At 37.4% G+C, this 17,443-nt stretch overlaps 1 protein-coding gene across 1 annotated transcript; it reads left to right on the plus strand.

Annotated features, from left to right (window-relative positions):
• The first annotated feature begins 1,754 nt into the window (after nucleotides 1–1,754).
• LTV1 (LTV1 ribosome biogenesis factor) lies at nucleotides 1,755–17,317 on the plus strand. The gene is made up of 11 exons (XM_044674705.1): nucleotides 1,755–2,904; nucleotides 7,179–7,310; nucleotides 9,622–9,780; nucleotides 11,629–11,716; nucleotides 13,000–13,141; nucleotides 13,496–13,745; nucleotides 14,254–14,381; nucleotides 15,977–16,113; nucleotides 16,439–16,491; nucleotides 16,690–16,890; nucleotides 17,014–17,317. Exons 1-11 carry the CDS (start codon nucleotides 2,902–2,904, stop codon nucleotides 17,122–17,124), a joined length of 1,404 nt encoding a protein of 467 aa, XP_044530640.1. The 5' UTR covers nucleotides 1,755–2,901; the 3' UTR covers nucleotides 17,125–17,317.
• Nucleotides 17,318–17,443: the final 126 nt, after the last annotated feature.

The raw sequence follows: 17,443 nt of genomic DNA on the forward strand, positions 1-17,443 counted from the left end.
CATCTACAGAATCTGCAAGTTGAACAATTTTTGTGCAGTATTACCTTTTGAAATGTGTGGGCCAGGCAGTACTAGCAGAGAAGGGTTTAACATTTTGCTGACTCTGGGTAATAAGATTATCTTTGGCTTTCTTCCTCACAATGATATCCACTATGCTTCTTTTATTGGTCATCTCAAAAATCCAAAAATTTAGCTGTTTTTTCATCTTTTCCATAGTTTGATCACCCATTATAAATGTTAATTTAGCAGTTTCTCGAGCAACCGCCTATATAAATCCGTGAATTTCCTAGTCCTTTTTTCCAGGATGTACTGTAATTTTGATGCATTAACATTGAATTCACAGCCAATGGCACAATAATTCATGTCTGAACAAAGCTTACCTAACATGTATTTTCTACATAAGACACATCATAGCCTTATCTTGAACATGAGATAGCACTTCAGTGAAATTGTCAACAAAAATGTGAAAAAAAGTGGCACTAAGCAGACTATGAAAAGGATGCTTGTTTACAGGATGAAAGCTGAAACAAAAAGCAGAGAAACATCACTTTGACCTCAGCTGGGAGCAGGCAAGAAGAGTGACTCAAATTTTTTGACACATTGCACATGTTCAGGAATGACTAAAAATCAAAATACTGTATTGATTTTGGGGTTAAGATTTTAGCAAGTAGCAGATTCATTTGCAAATATGGAATATGAGAACAAGAATCAGCTTACTTGGTATTTGCTTGTGCATGTTTGAAATATCTGAAGAATGAGCTGAACATTCATACCTTTGAAAGGGGAGAGCCATGATTTCAATTTTCAGCAAGGTGTAGCAAAGATTTTAAATGTTTTTTTTACTAGCTCAAATGTCATATTAGAGAAGAAATTTATAGGACAAAGTGGCTCAAGCACAACCTGAAAATATTAGAGCCCTGGGGACACATGGCATTCTCCCCCCAAAAAACTATTGCCTAGAGCAGAATACAGAATAGGGAAGGTAAAATAAAAATTCAGGATGTACTTGAAACCAGCAAGACAACTGTTAAAATTTTCAGCATGAGCACTTATACCTTGGAAATCTAGGAAATCCAGCTAATGCTATAAAGTCTTGGTTTACTGTTTTGCTGATTGTATAAATTTAAGAAAAGCGATTAAGAAAATGTTAATGCAGATTAAACTAAAAATTATGCATGGTGTACTTTTCCCCTTAAGAGAGACAGCTATTTTACATTTGCTGGCATATTACTGGAGAAAAATCAACCAAATTTATAATAATGGAATCAGACTTGAGTTGGAAGGAGACTTATAGACCATCTAGTTCAGAGGTGTCAAACATATTCTCTCCCCCAAAATCACCAGATTAAAATGTAATTGACCTAGAGACAGGAGGTCCTAGGTTCAAATTTGACCTGACACTGGCTATATGACCCTGGGTAAGTCCCAACTCCCAATGCCTTGCCCTTACCTGTTCTTCTGCCTTGGAACCAGTATATGGTATTGATTCTAAGATGGAAGGTAATCGGTTTTGTATTAATTTAGTTGAGAGGCAGCTAGTGGCTCAGAGAATAGAGAGCTAGGTCTAAAGACAGGAGGTCCTGGGTTCAAATATGACCTCAGACACTTCCTAGTTGTGTGATCCTGGGCATCACTTAACCCTCATTGTCTAGCCCTTATCACTCTTCTGCCTTAGAACCAATTGGTTCTAAGACAGAAGGTGAGGGTTTAAAAAACATTTTCATTTTTAAAAATTGAATTGGAAGACATTAATATGGTTTTCTAAATCAACATGCAGCCTACAGAGATCCTTGTTTCTGAGTTTGACACCACTGATCTAGCCCTCTTAATTCGATTCTATACTGTATGAGAATCAGGTGAAGGAAGTGGGAATGTTTAGAATGGAAAAAAAAGATGATGCAGTAAATCCATGACAACTGTTCTAAAATATGTGAAGGGGCTCTTAAGTCTAAGAGAGATTAGATTTTATCTCTTTCCCATCAGAAAACAACCACACACAGTAGGTGAAGTGATAGAGAGGCAAATGACATAAAACGATTAGAGCCATCCATAAGAGAGATAAGTCAGACTCAAGAGGTAATGAGTTTCTCCTCACTAGAAGTCTAAAAGCAAAGACAGGAAGAACACTGGTAGTGGATGTTGCAGATTCTCCAACTAAGGTTTCAACCTCTTGGAGAGTGGAGGTCTGTGGACACCTCAGTAATGCTGCCTGGAAGTCAGTAAGGAAAGATAAAGGCTAAATCCTTTCTCCCCTCAAGCCTGTAGAGGGAGCTAGAAAAAAAAAAAAAACAAAAACAAAAACAAAAAACAAGCTTGCTTTTCGAAAAGCAAAGCTCCTTCCCCACCTCAGCGGCCTTAACGTCTCCCAGACAACGGCGCCTCCGACGCCCCGCCCCATTTGCAAACTGCCGTTATCCTCTCGGCCCCCAAAGATTCCGGGGCCACCGCGACCCCTTTTTCTGAGGATGAGAGGTGGGATGCCGCGCTCCCTCTTTACTGCACTCCACCCCGCGAAGACATTTAGCAAGTAGAAGGAGCGGATAGAAAATAACAATTAGCAGCCCTTCCTTAGACCCAAGCAAAGCTTCCGGGAAGTGGGGCGAGAGACCTTTAGCAAAAAGTCGCGAGAAAAGAGGCGGGCTACTTCGACCTTTCGTCTGGGATTGGCTTATCCCTTCCTCCAGCGGGGTGACGTATTAGAGGGCGAGCGCACAGAACGGGCGGAGGAGGTTCCGGAGGAGTTTTTTTTTTCCCGGAAGTGACTGTACTAGGGTCCCGTGGTCGCTGCGTGACGCGAGGTGGGCACCGTAGAGACTTTGGGAGGACTCCCCGGCGTGAGTTGCCCATCAGGAGCTAGGAACAGCTGTGACCCCGCGGGCGTGATTCTCCGCAGGCTGCAGAATGGTAAGCAAGGCCACTTTCCCCTCAGCAGGGCTGGCGAGGGTCTCCAGGGAGGTGTAGGGGTTGTAGACTGTATGGTTTTGCTATATTGCTGGGCCACAGAGAGAACCGAGAGACCGAGTTTCGCTCCGACCTCAGCGGGGCTGCCCCAATTTTTCGGGGAGGTCGCTGATTAGTGTTTACACGTGCTGCTGGTGATCTGCTCATTGACATATCAGCAAACGACCCTCTGTCCTGCCCGAACTTGAGGACTCTTAACTAAATCCTCCGACTCCTCCCTTCTCTTTCTCCCCTTTGCTCACTCCTCCTCCTGCTCTCTCCTCTTTCTTTAGTGCCTTAGAATTTATTAGTCCACATAGTTTACATCCCGTAACCAAGCTGTTAGATTAATATCCAAAAAATACGTCTAACCCTATTCAAAAGATTTCAGGGACTTCCTCTTACTAAAATACAAACTACTGTGCACTTAAAGTCCTTAAAAATCTGGTGCCAAACTTTTTCTAAATCCTTCCTTCTTGGAGCTCTTAAATTCCAGCAAAATAATGCACTTGTGGCTTGACAACCCGCTCAATAGCACCTTCTGTTTCTGTCTTTGCAGAGGCTGTTTCTCCATCCCAAGCATGCTCCTCATTATCATTTCCCTTTGAGATCCTACATCCTTGTAAAGGCCAAATCATTTTTCATCTGTAGAGTGCCTTACCTAATCCTTCATCTTAGTGCTTTCTTTCTGAAAACGACTTCTAATTTATATATTTATGTAACATGTACATATATATAATATAACTTATACATTTGTCATTTTTACATATGTGTATATACATATTTTATTTGTACATGATTGCACATAGTTGTTTGCCTGTTGTCTCTTATATTAGACTGGGAGCAAAGAATGTGGTTTTTGTTTTGCCTTTGTATTCCAAGTGCTTGGCACAATACCTGGCACATAGAGGGAAGGGAAACAGCCATTTATTGTCTGCTTTGTGCCAAGCACTGTGCTAAATGCTTTACAAATACTCTTGTCATTTGATCCTCACAACATCTCTGGGAGGGAGATACTATTATTATTATCATTTTACATTTGAGGAAACTGAGGCAGATAGAGGTTAAGTGACTTTCCCAAAGTCACATAACTATTATGTGTCAGAGTCTAGATGTAAACTTAGGCTTCCTAAGGCTGACATCTATCCATTGTACCATCCAGCTGCCTACCATTTGCTCAGTAAGTGCCAGAAGAAGAGTTCAAACCTTGATTTCTGGTTCCCATATCCAGTACTCCCCACCCTCAACCCCACCATATCACACTATTTCTTGGTCTATTAAATAATTCAGTTTAACAAGCATTTAGGTGCCTGTGAGATCAGTGCACTTTGCTTAAGCACTGGGGTTACAAAGATATAACAGATCCTTGCTCTCATTGTTGTTGCCTGATAAGAGAAAATGGCATAAAAATAATAGAAAGAAGGTAGAAGAAATTTAGACAAAGTGCTATGAGAAATTTGATTTGAAGAAGAATCTGTTAACTATGGGAAGGTTGCAGAAGAGGTATGAGGAAGCTTCATTGATCGTTTAGGGATATTATATAGAAAATTTCTCTTTCTGTATAGTTTGGACTAAATAAAAAATTGGTGATCTATGGCCCCATCACCTATTTTTTTATAACCTTCAAACTAAGAATGGTTTTAACATTGTTAAATAAAGTAGTTTGCTCACGTCCTGGACTACATGGCTAGGTTTTTTCAAACTCTTGAGATTCTCTGAGGAGGTAGAACCTGAATTAAGGCCTTTTAGGAAATAGGTGAGATGACAGGGAAGGGGGGAATCCCTTCCTGTGAAGAAAGATTCTTTGAAGAAAGGTTTGGGTTGAGAGAGAGGGCAAGTTGAGAACAGGAGATGGACAGTGACTTCTAGTTATAGTAATATGCAAAGGGAATTGGTAAGAGGTAAGGTTGAAAAAATAAGTTGGAGCTCCAGTCTACCCTTTATTCAGAGGCAGGGGAAATTGTTGAAATTTCTTAAATTGAAAGGTAATATAATCTGAGGAATGAGTCAGGATTACTTGGTTGGTGCCATGGAGAATGTTTTTAAAAAGAGAGACTGTAAGGGGTAAAAGGAGTTTTTTGATTGAATATATTAATATTTAAAGGTGTGGTCACCAAGGAACTGAATAAATACCAATTCCTAAAATGATTTTAGTAGTTTATTTACAAAATATAGGAGAGAGTAGTAGAGAGATGAAAAGAGGGTGGAGTAAAAGATCTAGTTTAAAGAACTAGACTATGTCTAAGAAAGAGATTTAAGAACAGTCTCACCAAGTCCAAGGTCCCAGCCAGAGCTCCTCTAAGACCAAGCCACTGAAAAGAAGACGTAAAAGGGCCAACCCCCAGGAGTTCTCTTAATTTATCCAGGACATTTCTTTCATCACTTCCTGTGCAGTCCTCTTAATTTACATGTCTAATCACAATAGATGCTTTTCTTAGGACTGTCTAGGAGCCAGTCAGTCAATTCTGATTCATCACCCATTTTTGCACCCATTTGTTATGAGTTAAGTGGAGTTATTTACACTTTTGGTGATTAGATTTAAGATGAGATTTAATCTCATCACAACTGGAAGCAGGAAGATTGAGTAGCTGTTCTGTTAGCTCAGGCTATGATAATTATTTGTGTTTGTCATTTTCAATCATGTCCAACTCTTCATGGTCATAATAATTATAGCTAGCATATATAGCACTTTCAAGTTTTTAAAACTTTATACATTATTATAGCATTTGATCCTCACAGAAACCCTATAATTTGGAGACTGTTATTTTCCACATTTTACAGAAAGAGTTGTTCAGGAGCACATGTCTAATTGACTCCTCTAACACTATATCTACTCTATCTACTCTAAACCTAGTTTGCATGTGTAACAATAAAAAGACCAGTCTTGAATGTTTGATATAAGGGAGATAGAAAAAGTCTATGTGGTGAGTCTTTCTTCCAGTTCTCCTTTGGCGCTGAATATAAAGGAGACTTTAAGGGGGTTTCACCCTGAAACTGGGTGACCTGGATGCTCGTGCCGTCCCACATGAGTCGGGGGTGAGGCTTCCCTATAAGAGGAGGTATGTGGTACTCCAATCTGATCCTGAATAAGGACAGGGTTCACTCAGACCTCCCCCGAGGTCAGTCAACTTCACAGCAGGTAGTCTGGCTTCAAGATGGAGGCAGCCAGACCAAGCTGTGGTTCCCTTCTCCCTCCTTGTCTCTCAGGCACTCTGGAACGCTATCTGACTGTTGAATGGGTTTTTTTTTCCCCACAATTGAGGGATTGGGGAAAAGGGGTGAAGGGCAGAGGGATTTTGGAGTGCCCTCTTCGCTATTTCTATGGGGTCTGTCCCTTAGAGGGAAACGTAATGGTTCCCACTCCTAAGCTTCTCCCCTCACTCCTTCTCCTTCTGTTTTTCTATTTCTGTCCTTTTCTGTAATTGTAAGTTTTGACTGAAAAGGGTCTCTCAGCAAGGTTGGGTAATGGGAAAAGGAGACTAAGGGATTGCTCCCAAAATGGAGTCCAAAAACTTAGCTGACTCGATGGTTGAAGTCTTGATGGGTGAAATGCGATGGAATGGTTTTGATAAGGGAATCGGGGTTTCAAATTCAAAAGAAGGATCCTCAGGAATCCCTCAGGACTAGATCCGAGCTAGGATGTCCCCCTCCTCTCTCTTCCCAGTCCTCCGCCCGAAGACCTCTCCTCTTTTGTCCTCCTTGGAGAGCTTTCCAGAATCCTTTCTGGTCTCAACTGTCAACAACTGCCTTCTCTGGCTCCTTTGGTCCCATCCCTCTTGCACAAATCCCATCCTTACACATGTGAAAGGTTTTATAAGGTTTTAAGTACTATTTATGTTAGCTATTAAAACAGTATAATATATTAAATATTAAACTTAATAAAGCTTAATTGCACTAAGACTTTGGGAATGGAACACCATGTATTGTGGAAGTAGAATCTATAGAATGGGGCAATTTCTTGGAGGAGGGGGATATATGAGGGAAAGGAGTCCAAGATAACTAAAGTTATGACCTGAGAAATTGTAGTGCTGTCAACAGAAACAGAAGTTTAAGGAAAATATAAGTTTTGAGAGGAATAAAAATAAGTTCCATTTTGGACCTGTTGAAGTTTAGGTGTTGGCAAAATAAGGATTAACAGGCTAGAGGAGTGGGTTGAGATGGGAGAAATAGTCAAAGGGTGAATCAGTATGTTGGCTCACCATTCTAAATCAGCTATTCTAATAATTCCTTTTTTGAAGCCTCATAAGAAGAAGAAGCCTTTTATAGACAAAAAGAAAGCTGTATCTTTTCATCTTGTACACCGAAGCCAGAGGGATCCCTTAGCAGCAGATGACACTGCACCTCAAAGAGTTCTATTACCTGCACAGAAAGTAAGTACACTGCATTTTTCTGAAATACTAGAGGGGTCTATTGTTGAGATGTTTATATTTTTCTGGCATATCAGAATAATAATGACCAGCATTTATATAGCTATGATATTTACAAAGAACTTTACATATATTGATTCATTTGGACTCAATTACAAACTTCTAAGGTAGATATTCCTGAGGAAACCAAGAATTAAATAAGTTGAGTGATATACCCAGGGTCATAAAACTGGTAAATATCCTATCTGGAGTTTGACCACAAGTTTTCCTGATTACCATGTCCAGCATTCTATTTGTTATACCTTGTTGCTTCCATTAAGGCATTACTTGTGGCTGATATTGGGTTTTTTCTTAAAGAATAACTTTCCCAGGATAGTAAATATGTCTTCTTCTGTATGAGGGAAATTTTGTTTTTATTTTGAGAGACAGCCTGACTCAGCAAACCTTGATTGAGATTAACAAACATCTCCTGGGCAATAGGTATGGTGTTGCCTAGTGTTGTTCTTTTTTTTTGTTTGTTTTTAAATCCTTACCTTCCATCTTGGAGTCAATACTATTTATTGACTCCAAAGCAGAAGAGTGGTAAGGGTAGGCAATGAGGGTCAAGTGACTTGCCCAGGGTCACAGAGCTGGGAAATGTCTGAGGCCAGATTTGAACCTAGGACCTTCTGTTTATAGGCCTCGCTCTCAATCCACTGAGCTACCCAGCTGCCCCTCCCCCCCAGTGTTATTCTTGATTAAGTCTGTTAATTAAGAGTGATATTTAATTGGGACAAGCTCACAAGTTCTGTTCCTGCGTTGACCTAATATTGTCCCTCTGTTTCATGGCTACAACTCATATTTTTAGCCTTCTTCACCAGTCACACAAAAACTTTTGTTTATTTGTTTGTTTAATTTTTAAAATTCATAGTTTCAATGAATATGTAGTTCTAGGGAATAATTTTTTTTTAAACCCTTAACTTCTGTGTATTGGCTCCTAAGTGGAAGAGTGGTAAGCGTGGGCAATGGGAGTTCAAGTGATTTACCCAGGGTCACACAGTTGGGAAGTGTCTGAGGCCAGATTTGAACCTAGGACCTCCCGTCTCTAGGCCTGACTCTCAATCCACTGAGCTACCCAGCTGCCCCCTGTCTAGGGAATAATTTTTTTTTTTTTAAACCCTTGTACTTCGGTGTATTGTCTTATAGGTGGAAGATTGGTAAGGGTGGGCAATGGGGTTCAAGTGACTTGCCCAGGGTCACACAGCTGGGAAGTGGCTGAGGCCAGGTTTGAACCTAGGACCTCCTGTCTCTAGGCCTGGCTCTCACTCCACTGAGCTACCCAGCTGCCCCTAGGGAATAATTTTTAAGAAATAAAATTTTAAAATGTAGACCATATAGAAGGAAATGTTGATTGAACATGAGACTTTGCAACCTTATCTGCATAAAAATAAAATATTCCAGAAATTTGTTTAGATGTAAAAGTGTTTTTTGCATGCCTGTTTTGTGTTTGCTGAGAAATGCTTTCTAGTTAAATACTACAAAATTTTCTGCCACCTTAATAAAATAAAATTTTAATTTTCTTCATTTCTCCTAGTATAAGTTCTGCATAAATTGAGTAATTGGGTTTTTTACATTGTTTAGTATTAAATAGCCTTTCCTTATTGACATGATAATCTGGTCAGCTTGATTGAAAGTCAAGGTTTTGGAAGGAATATGAATAATAAGATTGCCCTTCCTGACAATATAACTCGTATTTATATGATAATGCACTAAAGAGTTTATAGTGCTTCACAACTGCCTGAAGTAGGTAATACAAGTATATTTATTTTGCAGATAAAGAATTGAAGTTCAGAGGCATCAAATAATTTGTGCAAGGTCATGTAGCTAACTAATGTTGAAGCCATCATTTAAGTCCAAACCTTCTGAACTTTTAAAAAAAAATGTTTCCTCTGCTATATCTTATTGCTCCTCCTAAGCCAGTAGTGTGACTTTAGGTCATCAATACTCCTCTTGATATCATAAATATTTCATGTTAGTGCCAGCTGCTATCCTCCAGAAAGTTAAATGTCATGATTCATGAGAGTATCATCCTTGGTTCCTTTGATATTGCTGTGAAGTGATTGCTGCTATTCCCCCCGAAGTTTATGGAGGGCTGACTGAGTTTGTTGGGAGTCAACAGTTTTGTCTCAGGTATATAAGCTAATGAATGATTCGAACGGTTTTCTACAATTAACTCTGAAAGCTTTACTTATTGCTAATTTCCTGTGCTCCACTTTTCGGAAGGGTCCTTACTAGACTAATAAGTGTGGCTAATTCCTCTTTATAAACATCACAGAGAGAAGATGAGGAGAGGAGAGCCGAACAAAGGAAATATGGAGTCTTCTTTGATGATGACTATGACTACCTGCAACATCTTAAGGAGCCATCTGGGCCCTCTGAGCTGATTCCCTCAGGCTCTCGGAGTGATGCACAAGAACAAACATTACTGATTCCAGTAAGACTATACTTCATGATCTCTCTTGGTTCAAGGAAATATCAGTTGATTTAAAAAACCAAAAAAGAGTTCTGTTGTTTTAAGGTTTTGCCTTTCTTATTTTATTTTTTGAAAAATTGATTTGTTTTTAATATCATGTTAATTAAAAATGTTGTGTTTGAGTTTCAAAACTCTTGAGAGAAAATAAATACTTGCCCTCTTAGAGCAAGCAGCATCTGAGAATTAGCAACAACCAGTTTGCAAAATGGAGAAGAGACTCCTAATTGGAGAGGGACTGTTGTGGAAAAGTCAAGATTAGGCATAAACTCCGGACAGATTCAGTGTGTCCCAAGGCAAACCTAACAAAAGCATTTATACAATCAAAGAAGGGACCTAATGAACTCTACCTGTAAAGTGCAAGCATGGGAACTCAGAGGCCTTAATGTAAATAGGGCTTACCTATAAATGGATACACTTGGTATCCATTTAGCTGTTCAATATTTTCTTGATAATACTATTTGCATTTTCACATCCATTATGTTGTTTGATCCTGTGATTTCTAGTCTGGCCTGCCTCCATAAAGCAGAAGAGAATATCTGATAACATGTACTTAAGTTTTCTGAAGTGTTAGAAGGTCTCAAACTGCATATTCAGGCATAAGAGAACTACAAAAATTATTTCTACTGCATTCCCTGTGACTGTTTTCTAATTTTGAACTTTAACCTCATGTACTTAAATTTTTTTTCTTTTTTAAAATGTAAGCCCTGAAAGAGCATATTGAAATAATTGGAAGAAAATAATCTTTTCTGTGCCCTGGAAAGTACTTCATAGTATAAATTTTCTTCCTGTCAGTGACATTTGTTGCAAAGTTGTATGGCCTCCTCTTTACAATATTATTTGGTTTGAGTGAATTTTTAAATAGGGGACTCTTATACACTATGAGTGTGAATTGTAAAACACAGTAGTATGACAGATTATTGCCAATAATTTACTTTTACACCCCATGAGATCATCTTGGAAGACATAAATAACTTGATTACCGCAGCATCGCATGAATTTTTTTTTTTTATCAGAGACCTCTCAAAAAATTGCAGCTAAAAACCAACAAGAGTTTCATTAGTGCCTGGCACCATGAGAAGTGTGTTGGAGACCCAAAAAGTGTGAGACACACTCCACACCCCCTCAAGGAATCATAGCACTTTTAAACGAGAAAGGATTCTAGAGATTAACTAATCCAAACTCCTGTTCATCTAGTTGGGAAGATAACATTTGAAAAAATAGTATTGGTAAGCTAGGGGGTTGTTGCATTTCTTGAGCCAGGAAGCAATATGATCATATAATATTGCAGAGTATTTAAGGGAGGAGGCTGATTAGAGTCAGGAATACTCCCTAAAAAATTGTTGGCAGTAGTCATCATGAGGTGATGCTTTAAAAATAGAGAGGTGGTAGATATGTAAAAGAATTGGATTTAATAACAAGGCTTAGTGAGAAAGGGAGAGCTGAATCAGAAAAGACTGGTTGGGAGGGTAATCATCTATTCCATTGTTAGAGACAGAAAAGTTAGAAAGGGACTTAGGTTTGGGGAAAAAGATGATGAGTCTAGTTTGGGACACTTTGAAGTATCAGTGAGACATCCAAATAGAGCAAATAGAGGTATGGAAATAGAGTTCAGGTAACATACTATACAATGCAATTCAGAGTAGATATGAACCCAAGTAAAAATAATTTTTTAAAATATAAAATACATATAATATTCATATATTATTGTAGTAATATTATATTGATATAATACAATATATTACTATATTATGTATTATTATAAATTTGTAAAAATAGTTTTTTAAAAAAATACTTTTTTTCCCACCCAAGACTCCTGTAATTAAGTTGCCTTCATCAGTATTTGCATCAGAGTTTGAAGAAGATGTAGGACTGTTAAATAAAGCAGCTCCTGTATCAGGTATGTTTAGTTTAATTTTGTGATTTATAAATTGATAAATAGCAGCATATGTTACATGAAGAAAATTTATAGTGCTAAAACTGAATTTTCTTTGCTCTACATATATTACTTTGAAAATTCAAGTTACATTTTGTATCATCATTTTGTACTTTGATTTGTATATTTTTAGAAGTAAGGCACTGATTTTTCAAATGAAAATCCTATTTTGAGAGGAGAGAAGAAAGTTACATATTCATAACTTATTATGAAACTATCTCTATTTAAATCTAATTCTCAAAAAATACTACATAGATCATATTTAAATACTGCTATTACATTCTGGATAATTACAGATTTGTCATTCAAAATGTTCTCTGACAAGCTCAAATTTTATTATTTATAAGTCCACATTACCCATTAATTAGCATTAGTGAGAAAAAATTAACAGCATCATATATTGTTGCTCAGTTTTACTATTCTCGTATGTTGATTTGAAATAAAACCTCACAGAAAGTTTCATAAGACAAATCAGTTATAAAAGAGCCCTGTTCGTTTCTGTGCTCTTCCTCTAAATATTTGAATTGTTGACTGAGCTTTTTATCATATAATGGATAGCATGTCAAAAGTTTATTATTATAAATGTCAGATCATTGGAATTTTCTTTTTCTAGACAAGCAGCATAGCATAGTATATAGAACTTTGGAATCAAGAAGAAGCTTGCTTTAAGTTTTACATTTTCCTTATATGGGCTGTGTGCCATAGGGCATCTGTTTTACCTCCCAGTATCCTAGGCAACTCTCTAAGACTATAAATTGCAAAGGGGTTTCCAATCTACAATGGTGGATTTAATTTCCACACCTAGAGGTCCCTATAACAGTGAAATCACAGGTCTTGCCCATTAGAATTTTGTTAAAATATTGCTTAAAAGAATAGACCATGTTTGTTATACAGAGATATTATGCCATTGTGATTTGTTAGTGTTTTGTTTTTCCCCAGAGGGAAGAGTTAGTAAGTGGCATAATTGAGAATAAAATTGAAACTAGAAACTGTAGGCTTCTTTTGCATATTCTTTGCTTGAGTATTACTTTGCTTCTAATTTCAGTGAAGTTAAACCTCAGTTTACCTTTTAGAATTTTAAAGCTATAAATCCATTGATTCTTTTACTGAACAAACACTAAACAATCTAGAGCAGCACTTGGCAAATATTTTTTCTGTGACTCTTTACAGAGGACTGATTGTATAATGTTAATCTGTTGTCATGTGGATTACCTTTCAAATTTTTTTTTATACATTTCTATTTTTAGGTCCTAGATTGGATTTTGACCCTGACATTGTTGCAGCTCTGGATGATGATTTTGACTTTGATAATCCAGATAATCTTCTTGAAGATGATTTCATTTTACAGGCCAATGAGCCAACAGGAGAGGATGAACAGATGGACATGGAGTATGTGTGTTTGGTGTTTTGATAGGATTGTGTTCATTGTCGCACTTGGCAAAGTGGCTGTCATAGAATTTTAGAAATAAGAGGTACCTTTAGAATCATAGAATTTTAGAACTGTAAAGGATCTTAGTAGTTATATAGTTTTAGCCTTCTGTTTTATAGTTGAAGAAATGGGGTTCCATAGAGGGGCTAGATTATGCTGTTGATGAGTCTAACAATTAGGTTTCCTGAATCCATTTCTGTTTTCTACTGTGCTACTTTGTTTAAGGCCCATCTTCCATTTCCTCCTGTCTAAGCACTGATCAGAAACATGCTTCTAAAAAAGATTTTAGTGACTCAAGATACGTCTTCATATAGTTTTAGGAGACATGAAATTGAAGATGACAATGACTGGGAAGATGTGGATGATGAGACGGAGAATGGTAGTGTTGAAGATGATTATGACTCTGAGGGTCCTTTGTCAGATGACTTATCTGTGCAAGGAAGAGATCAAAGGGACTTGTTTTTGGAAGAAGAAACTAAGAGTCGATTCACAGACTATTCTATTACATCCTCTGTCATGAGGCGGAATGAACAACTGACTTTGTTAGATGAAAGGTTTGAGAAGGTAACATCAAATAAACAAAAATTTTGGTAATTTATTGTTCTCTGTCAAATGGCATAAATGTTTACCCCCAGGATTCTGGCCTAGGATAAAAAACTAGAAATGGTTTCTACTTGAAAATAAGATAATCTTAACTATTTACAAATTATAGCTTTTCTTTAAATTCTTTTTTGGCTTAGCATTTGGCATCCTATTTCATCCTACTCCTTACACTATAATCGAAGGGAATGACTGTATTTCGTTGCCATGGTAAATGAGAACTCATTTTCATCTGGGTTGTGAAAGAGCAAAAATATTAGTAATATAGCACAAAAATAGCCCTTGCCATTTCGTAGTGTTTTGGTATTGAACCCATGAGTATTTAGTGATAGCAATGGTTAAAGGAAAGTTCTTTGAAATTATTCAAGAGAATAAAGAAAATTACTGCAACAATGATTAAAAATTTTAGCACGTAGAAGTCTTTTAAGTAAAATACTATTTTATGGCATATTTTGTTCTTTTTGTCTTTTAGTTCTTTGAGCAGTTTGATGATGATGAGATTGGAGCATTGGATAATGCAGAATTGGAAGGTTTTATTCATGCAGATAGCAACCGGTTACAGGAGGTTCTGAATGATTATTACAAAGAGAAAGCTAAGAAGTATGTCTTACTTTTTTCTTTCTTCTTTTACGAAACCTGCTCAGAAAGTTGGTTAAGAGGACCCTCATAAATTTGTTCCTTTTGAAATATTCACCTCTATGGCACTTTTAACTTTAGAGAAGCTTTAGTGAATAATTTGTTTTATGTTAATTGGCAATCTCTAGGCACAGCATAATCAATCTTTAGCCTTAGTAAAGTACCAGCTGCATTTAATCCAACTTGGAGATTGGTACCCTCTCTCCACTTCTCTAGCATGCCTGTTTTCTAAAACCCAAATCATTTTTTTTTTAAACCCTTGTACTTCGGTGTATTGCCTCATAGGTGGAAGAGTGGTAAGGGTGGGCAATGGGGGTCAAGTGACTTGCCCAGGGTCACACAGCTGGGAAGTGGCTGAGGCCGGATTTGAACCTAGGACCTCCTGTCTCTAGGCCTGACTCTCACTCCACTGAGCTACCCAGCTGCCCGCACACACCCCCCCCACCCCCCAATCATTTTTTGACTGAAACTTTAGGGTAATTTGTCAAGAAACTGTTCTGAATTCTGTTTGTATAGATTCGTTTTCATTTTATTCCTCTGAAATGCCTCATGTTCTTAGATGTAAAAAGGGCTCTTGGACTATCAGTCTAGAGCAGATGGACCTTCTCCACCTATTCATGATGGTAATTGCTTGCCTTTATAATATGCTTTCCTGTTTCCTCCCCAGTAAAGGTCATGTAGCAGATAGAATATTGAACTTAGAATCAGAAAGACCTCACTTCAGATCCCAGCTCAGAAACTTAAATTAGCTGGATAATTGGGCAAGTCACCCCTCAGTTTTCTCTTCCATAGAATGGGGTTAATAATAGTAACTACTTCACAAGATTATTGTGATGATCAAATAAGGTTACATGTAAGGTGTTTTGCAAACCTTGAAGCAGAATATAAATAATAGCTAATATATTTCCTTGTAATGTGGAAGTGATCCTGAGTTCCTGAAGACTGTGCCAGGATACCTTAAGCTGTGGCAGGTCTTAGAAAACTAGAAATGCTTCATAACAATGAACTATATAAGGACCACTCTAGGCATGTTCAGGGAAACTCATCACCAGTTTGGCCCTTGGGTGCTAGCTTTTTTGGCAGTAGCATTGTCAAATACCATAGTAGGATTCCAGTCAATATGAATTGAAGGAGATCCCACACTAAGGAAATCACAGTTGCAGAAAATAGTCATATGCTGTTGCCCTGTAATGTAGGTAGTACAAGTATTATCCCCATTTTACAGATTAGGAGGGAGGCAGCCTTAAGTTTGACTTTTCCAAGCACTAATAAACATCAACTAAATGAATGAACTGAAATATGACTCCAAGTCCAGAGTTATTTCACTTTCCTTCTTCCCCTTGTCCCTTATTCCCAGTGAGTATATAAAATACTCAGCAGGGGAGGGAGAAGTAGGGAAGTCTGAGTGGAAGTGACTGACATGGAATCCCCACAGACATTAAGTGAATGCTTATTTGTATACTGATGCCTCTGAATTTTTTTAAACTGCATTTCCATAAACATAGTATAGTACTGTTATTTTCCCTTCAATCTGACTTTTTTAAAAATTCAACCAAAAGCTGTGTCAAATTGGATACTCTTGAACCTCTTGAAGATGAGAACTTACTCATTAATGAAGAGGATGAGAATGAAGAAGAAATTGTTACTGTAGTTATTGAAGAACCCAAAGAGAAATGGGATTGTGAATCTATTTGTAGTAAGTATTTTTATTGTTAATGTCAGTGATGTTATGGTATATTCATTTTGTGATCCTTTTATTCAGTGTGTCATATTCTCATTACTTTGGTTGTTAAGATTTCAAATTATGTAAAATATTTTAAAGAACTCTTCAGTTTGAGTACTAAAAAAGTAGAGTTAGTAGATTTTCTCATTTTTCATCTCAATGCATAATTTTTAAGTAAAACGAAATGATAGTTAAAGTCGGCATCATCTCTGTCATCTCAGGCGCTTATTGAATCTAGCAAGAACTGCTTTAATTGAAAGTAATCACATGTTATTATTACTGATTTTTCTCTTTTTAGGTACATACTCAAATTTATACAACCATCCTCAGCTTATCAAGTGCCCACCTAAGGTACGCCCTATGCCATTTTAAATTGCCAGAAAGGGATGTGTGCAAATAAGTCCATTTCTTGGGGAAAGAATATGACACCATTTGGGAAAGCATAATGGTCCTATCAGCAAAGGGACATACATTTGCAGCATAAAGGTAGGCAAATAATGAAAAATGCTATTAAAAGATTTCTCTAATGAGATTTTGTTTTTTTTCCAGCCCAAACACATCCAAATCTCCTCTAAAACAGGAATACCTCTAAATGTCTTACCTCAGAAAGGACCTACAGCAAAACAAGTTGAACGAATGCAGATGATTAATGACAGCGATCTGCCCAGGGTATCAGTCCAGCCACGTGGTAAAAATGAATCCAAAGAAGACAGAAAAGCAAGGAAACAAGCTATAAAAGAAGAGCGTAAGGTCAGTAAAGCACTTTTCCATGTAGTTACGATGAGAAAAGCAGCAGGAGAGAAGGGAAAGGGAATGGAAATGCTTTGCCTAAGACTTTGTAATAATGTTAGTTGTCATTATGTCCTTGTGCAGGAACGCAGAATGGAGAAGAAAGCCAATAGATTAGCCTTCAAATTGGAAAAAAGAAGACAAGAAAGAGAGTTGCTCAACTTGAAACAAAATGTTGCTGGTCTGAAGCTCTGATAATGGAACATTGAGACTGACCCTTTGGGCTTCTTTTGTGGACTCTTTGCAGAGTATTCCTTTTTAGACTGAAATGTGGAGAAACAAAACTGACTCTCCTGCCAGTTCACAGGAACATGTACAGGGAAAAGCGAGTGTGGATTATTTCATACCAACACTTTTCATAAATAAACATCTTTTTGCAAATATTAAATCAGATTGATTTGATTTAATATACAGATTTTTATTTCCCAAAAAGCCAATAGTTTTACATCGGTAAGGTGTTTATAGATATTTTGTCAAATAACATTTGATTAAAGAAAGTTTAAATTAATGACAT

This window comes from Gracilinanus agilis, chromosome 4 (assembly GCF_016433145.1).
Source record: "Gracilinanus agilis isolate LMUSP501 chromosome 4, AgileGrace, whole genome shotgun sequence".
Classification (NCBI taxonomy): Eukaryota; Metazoa; Chordata; class Mammalia; order Didelphimorphia; family Didelphidae; genus Gracilinanus; species Gracilinanus agilis.

What these genes read in the sequence shown, in the direction of transcription:
- LTV1 (XM_044674705.1), top strand. An exon ending in TACAAAGAGAAAGCTAAGAA is followed by an intron (nt 14,382 to 15,976) that starts GTATGTCTTACT and finishes TTCAACCAAAAG; the next exon opens with CTGTGTCAAATTGGATACTC. An exon ending in CTATAAAAGAAGAGCGTAAG is followed by an intron (nt 16,891 to 17,013) that starts GTCAGTAAAGCA and finishes GTCCTTGTGCAG; the next exon opens with GAACGCAGAATGGAGAAGAA.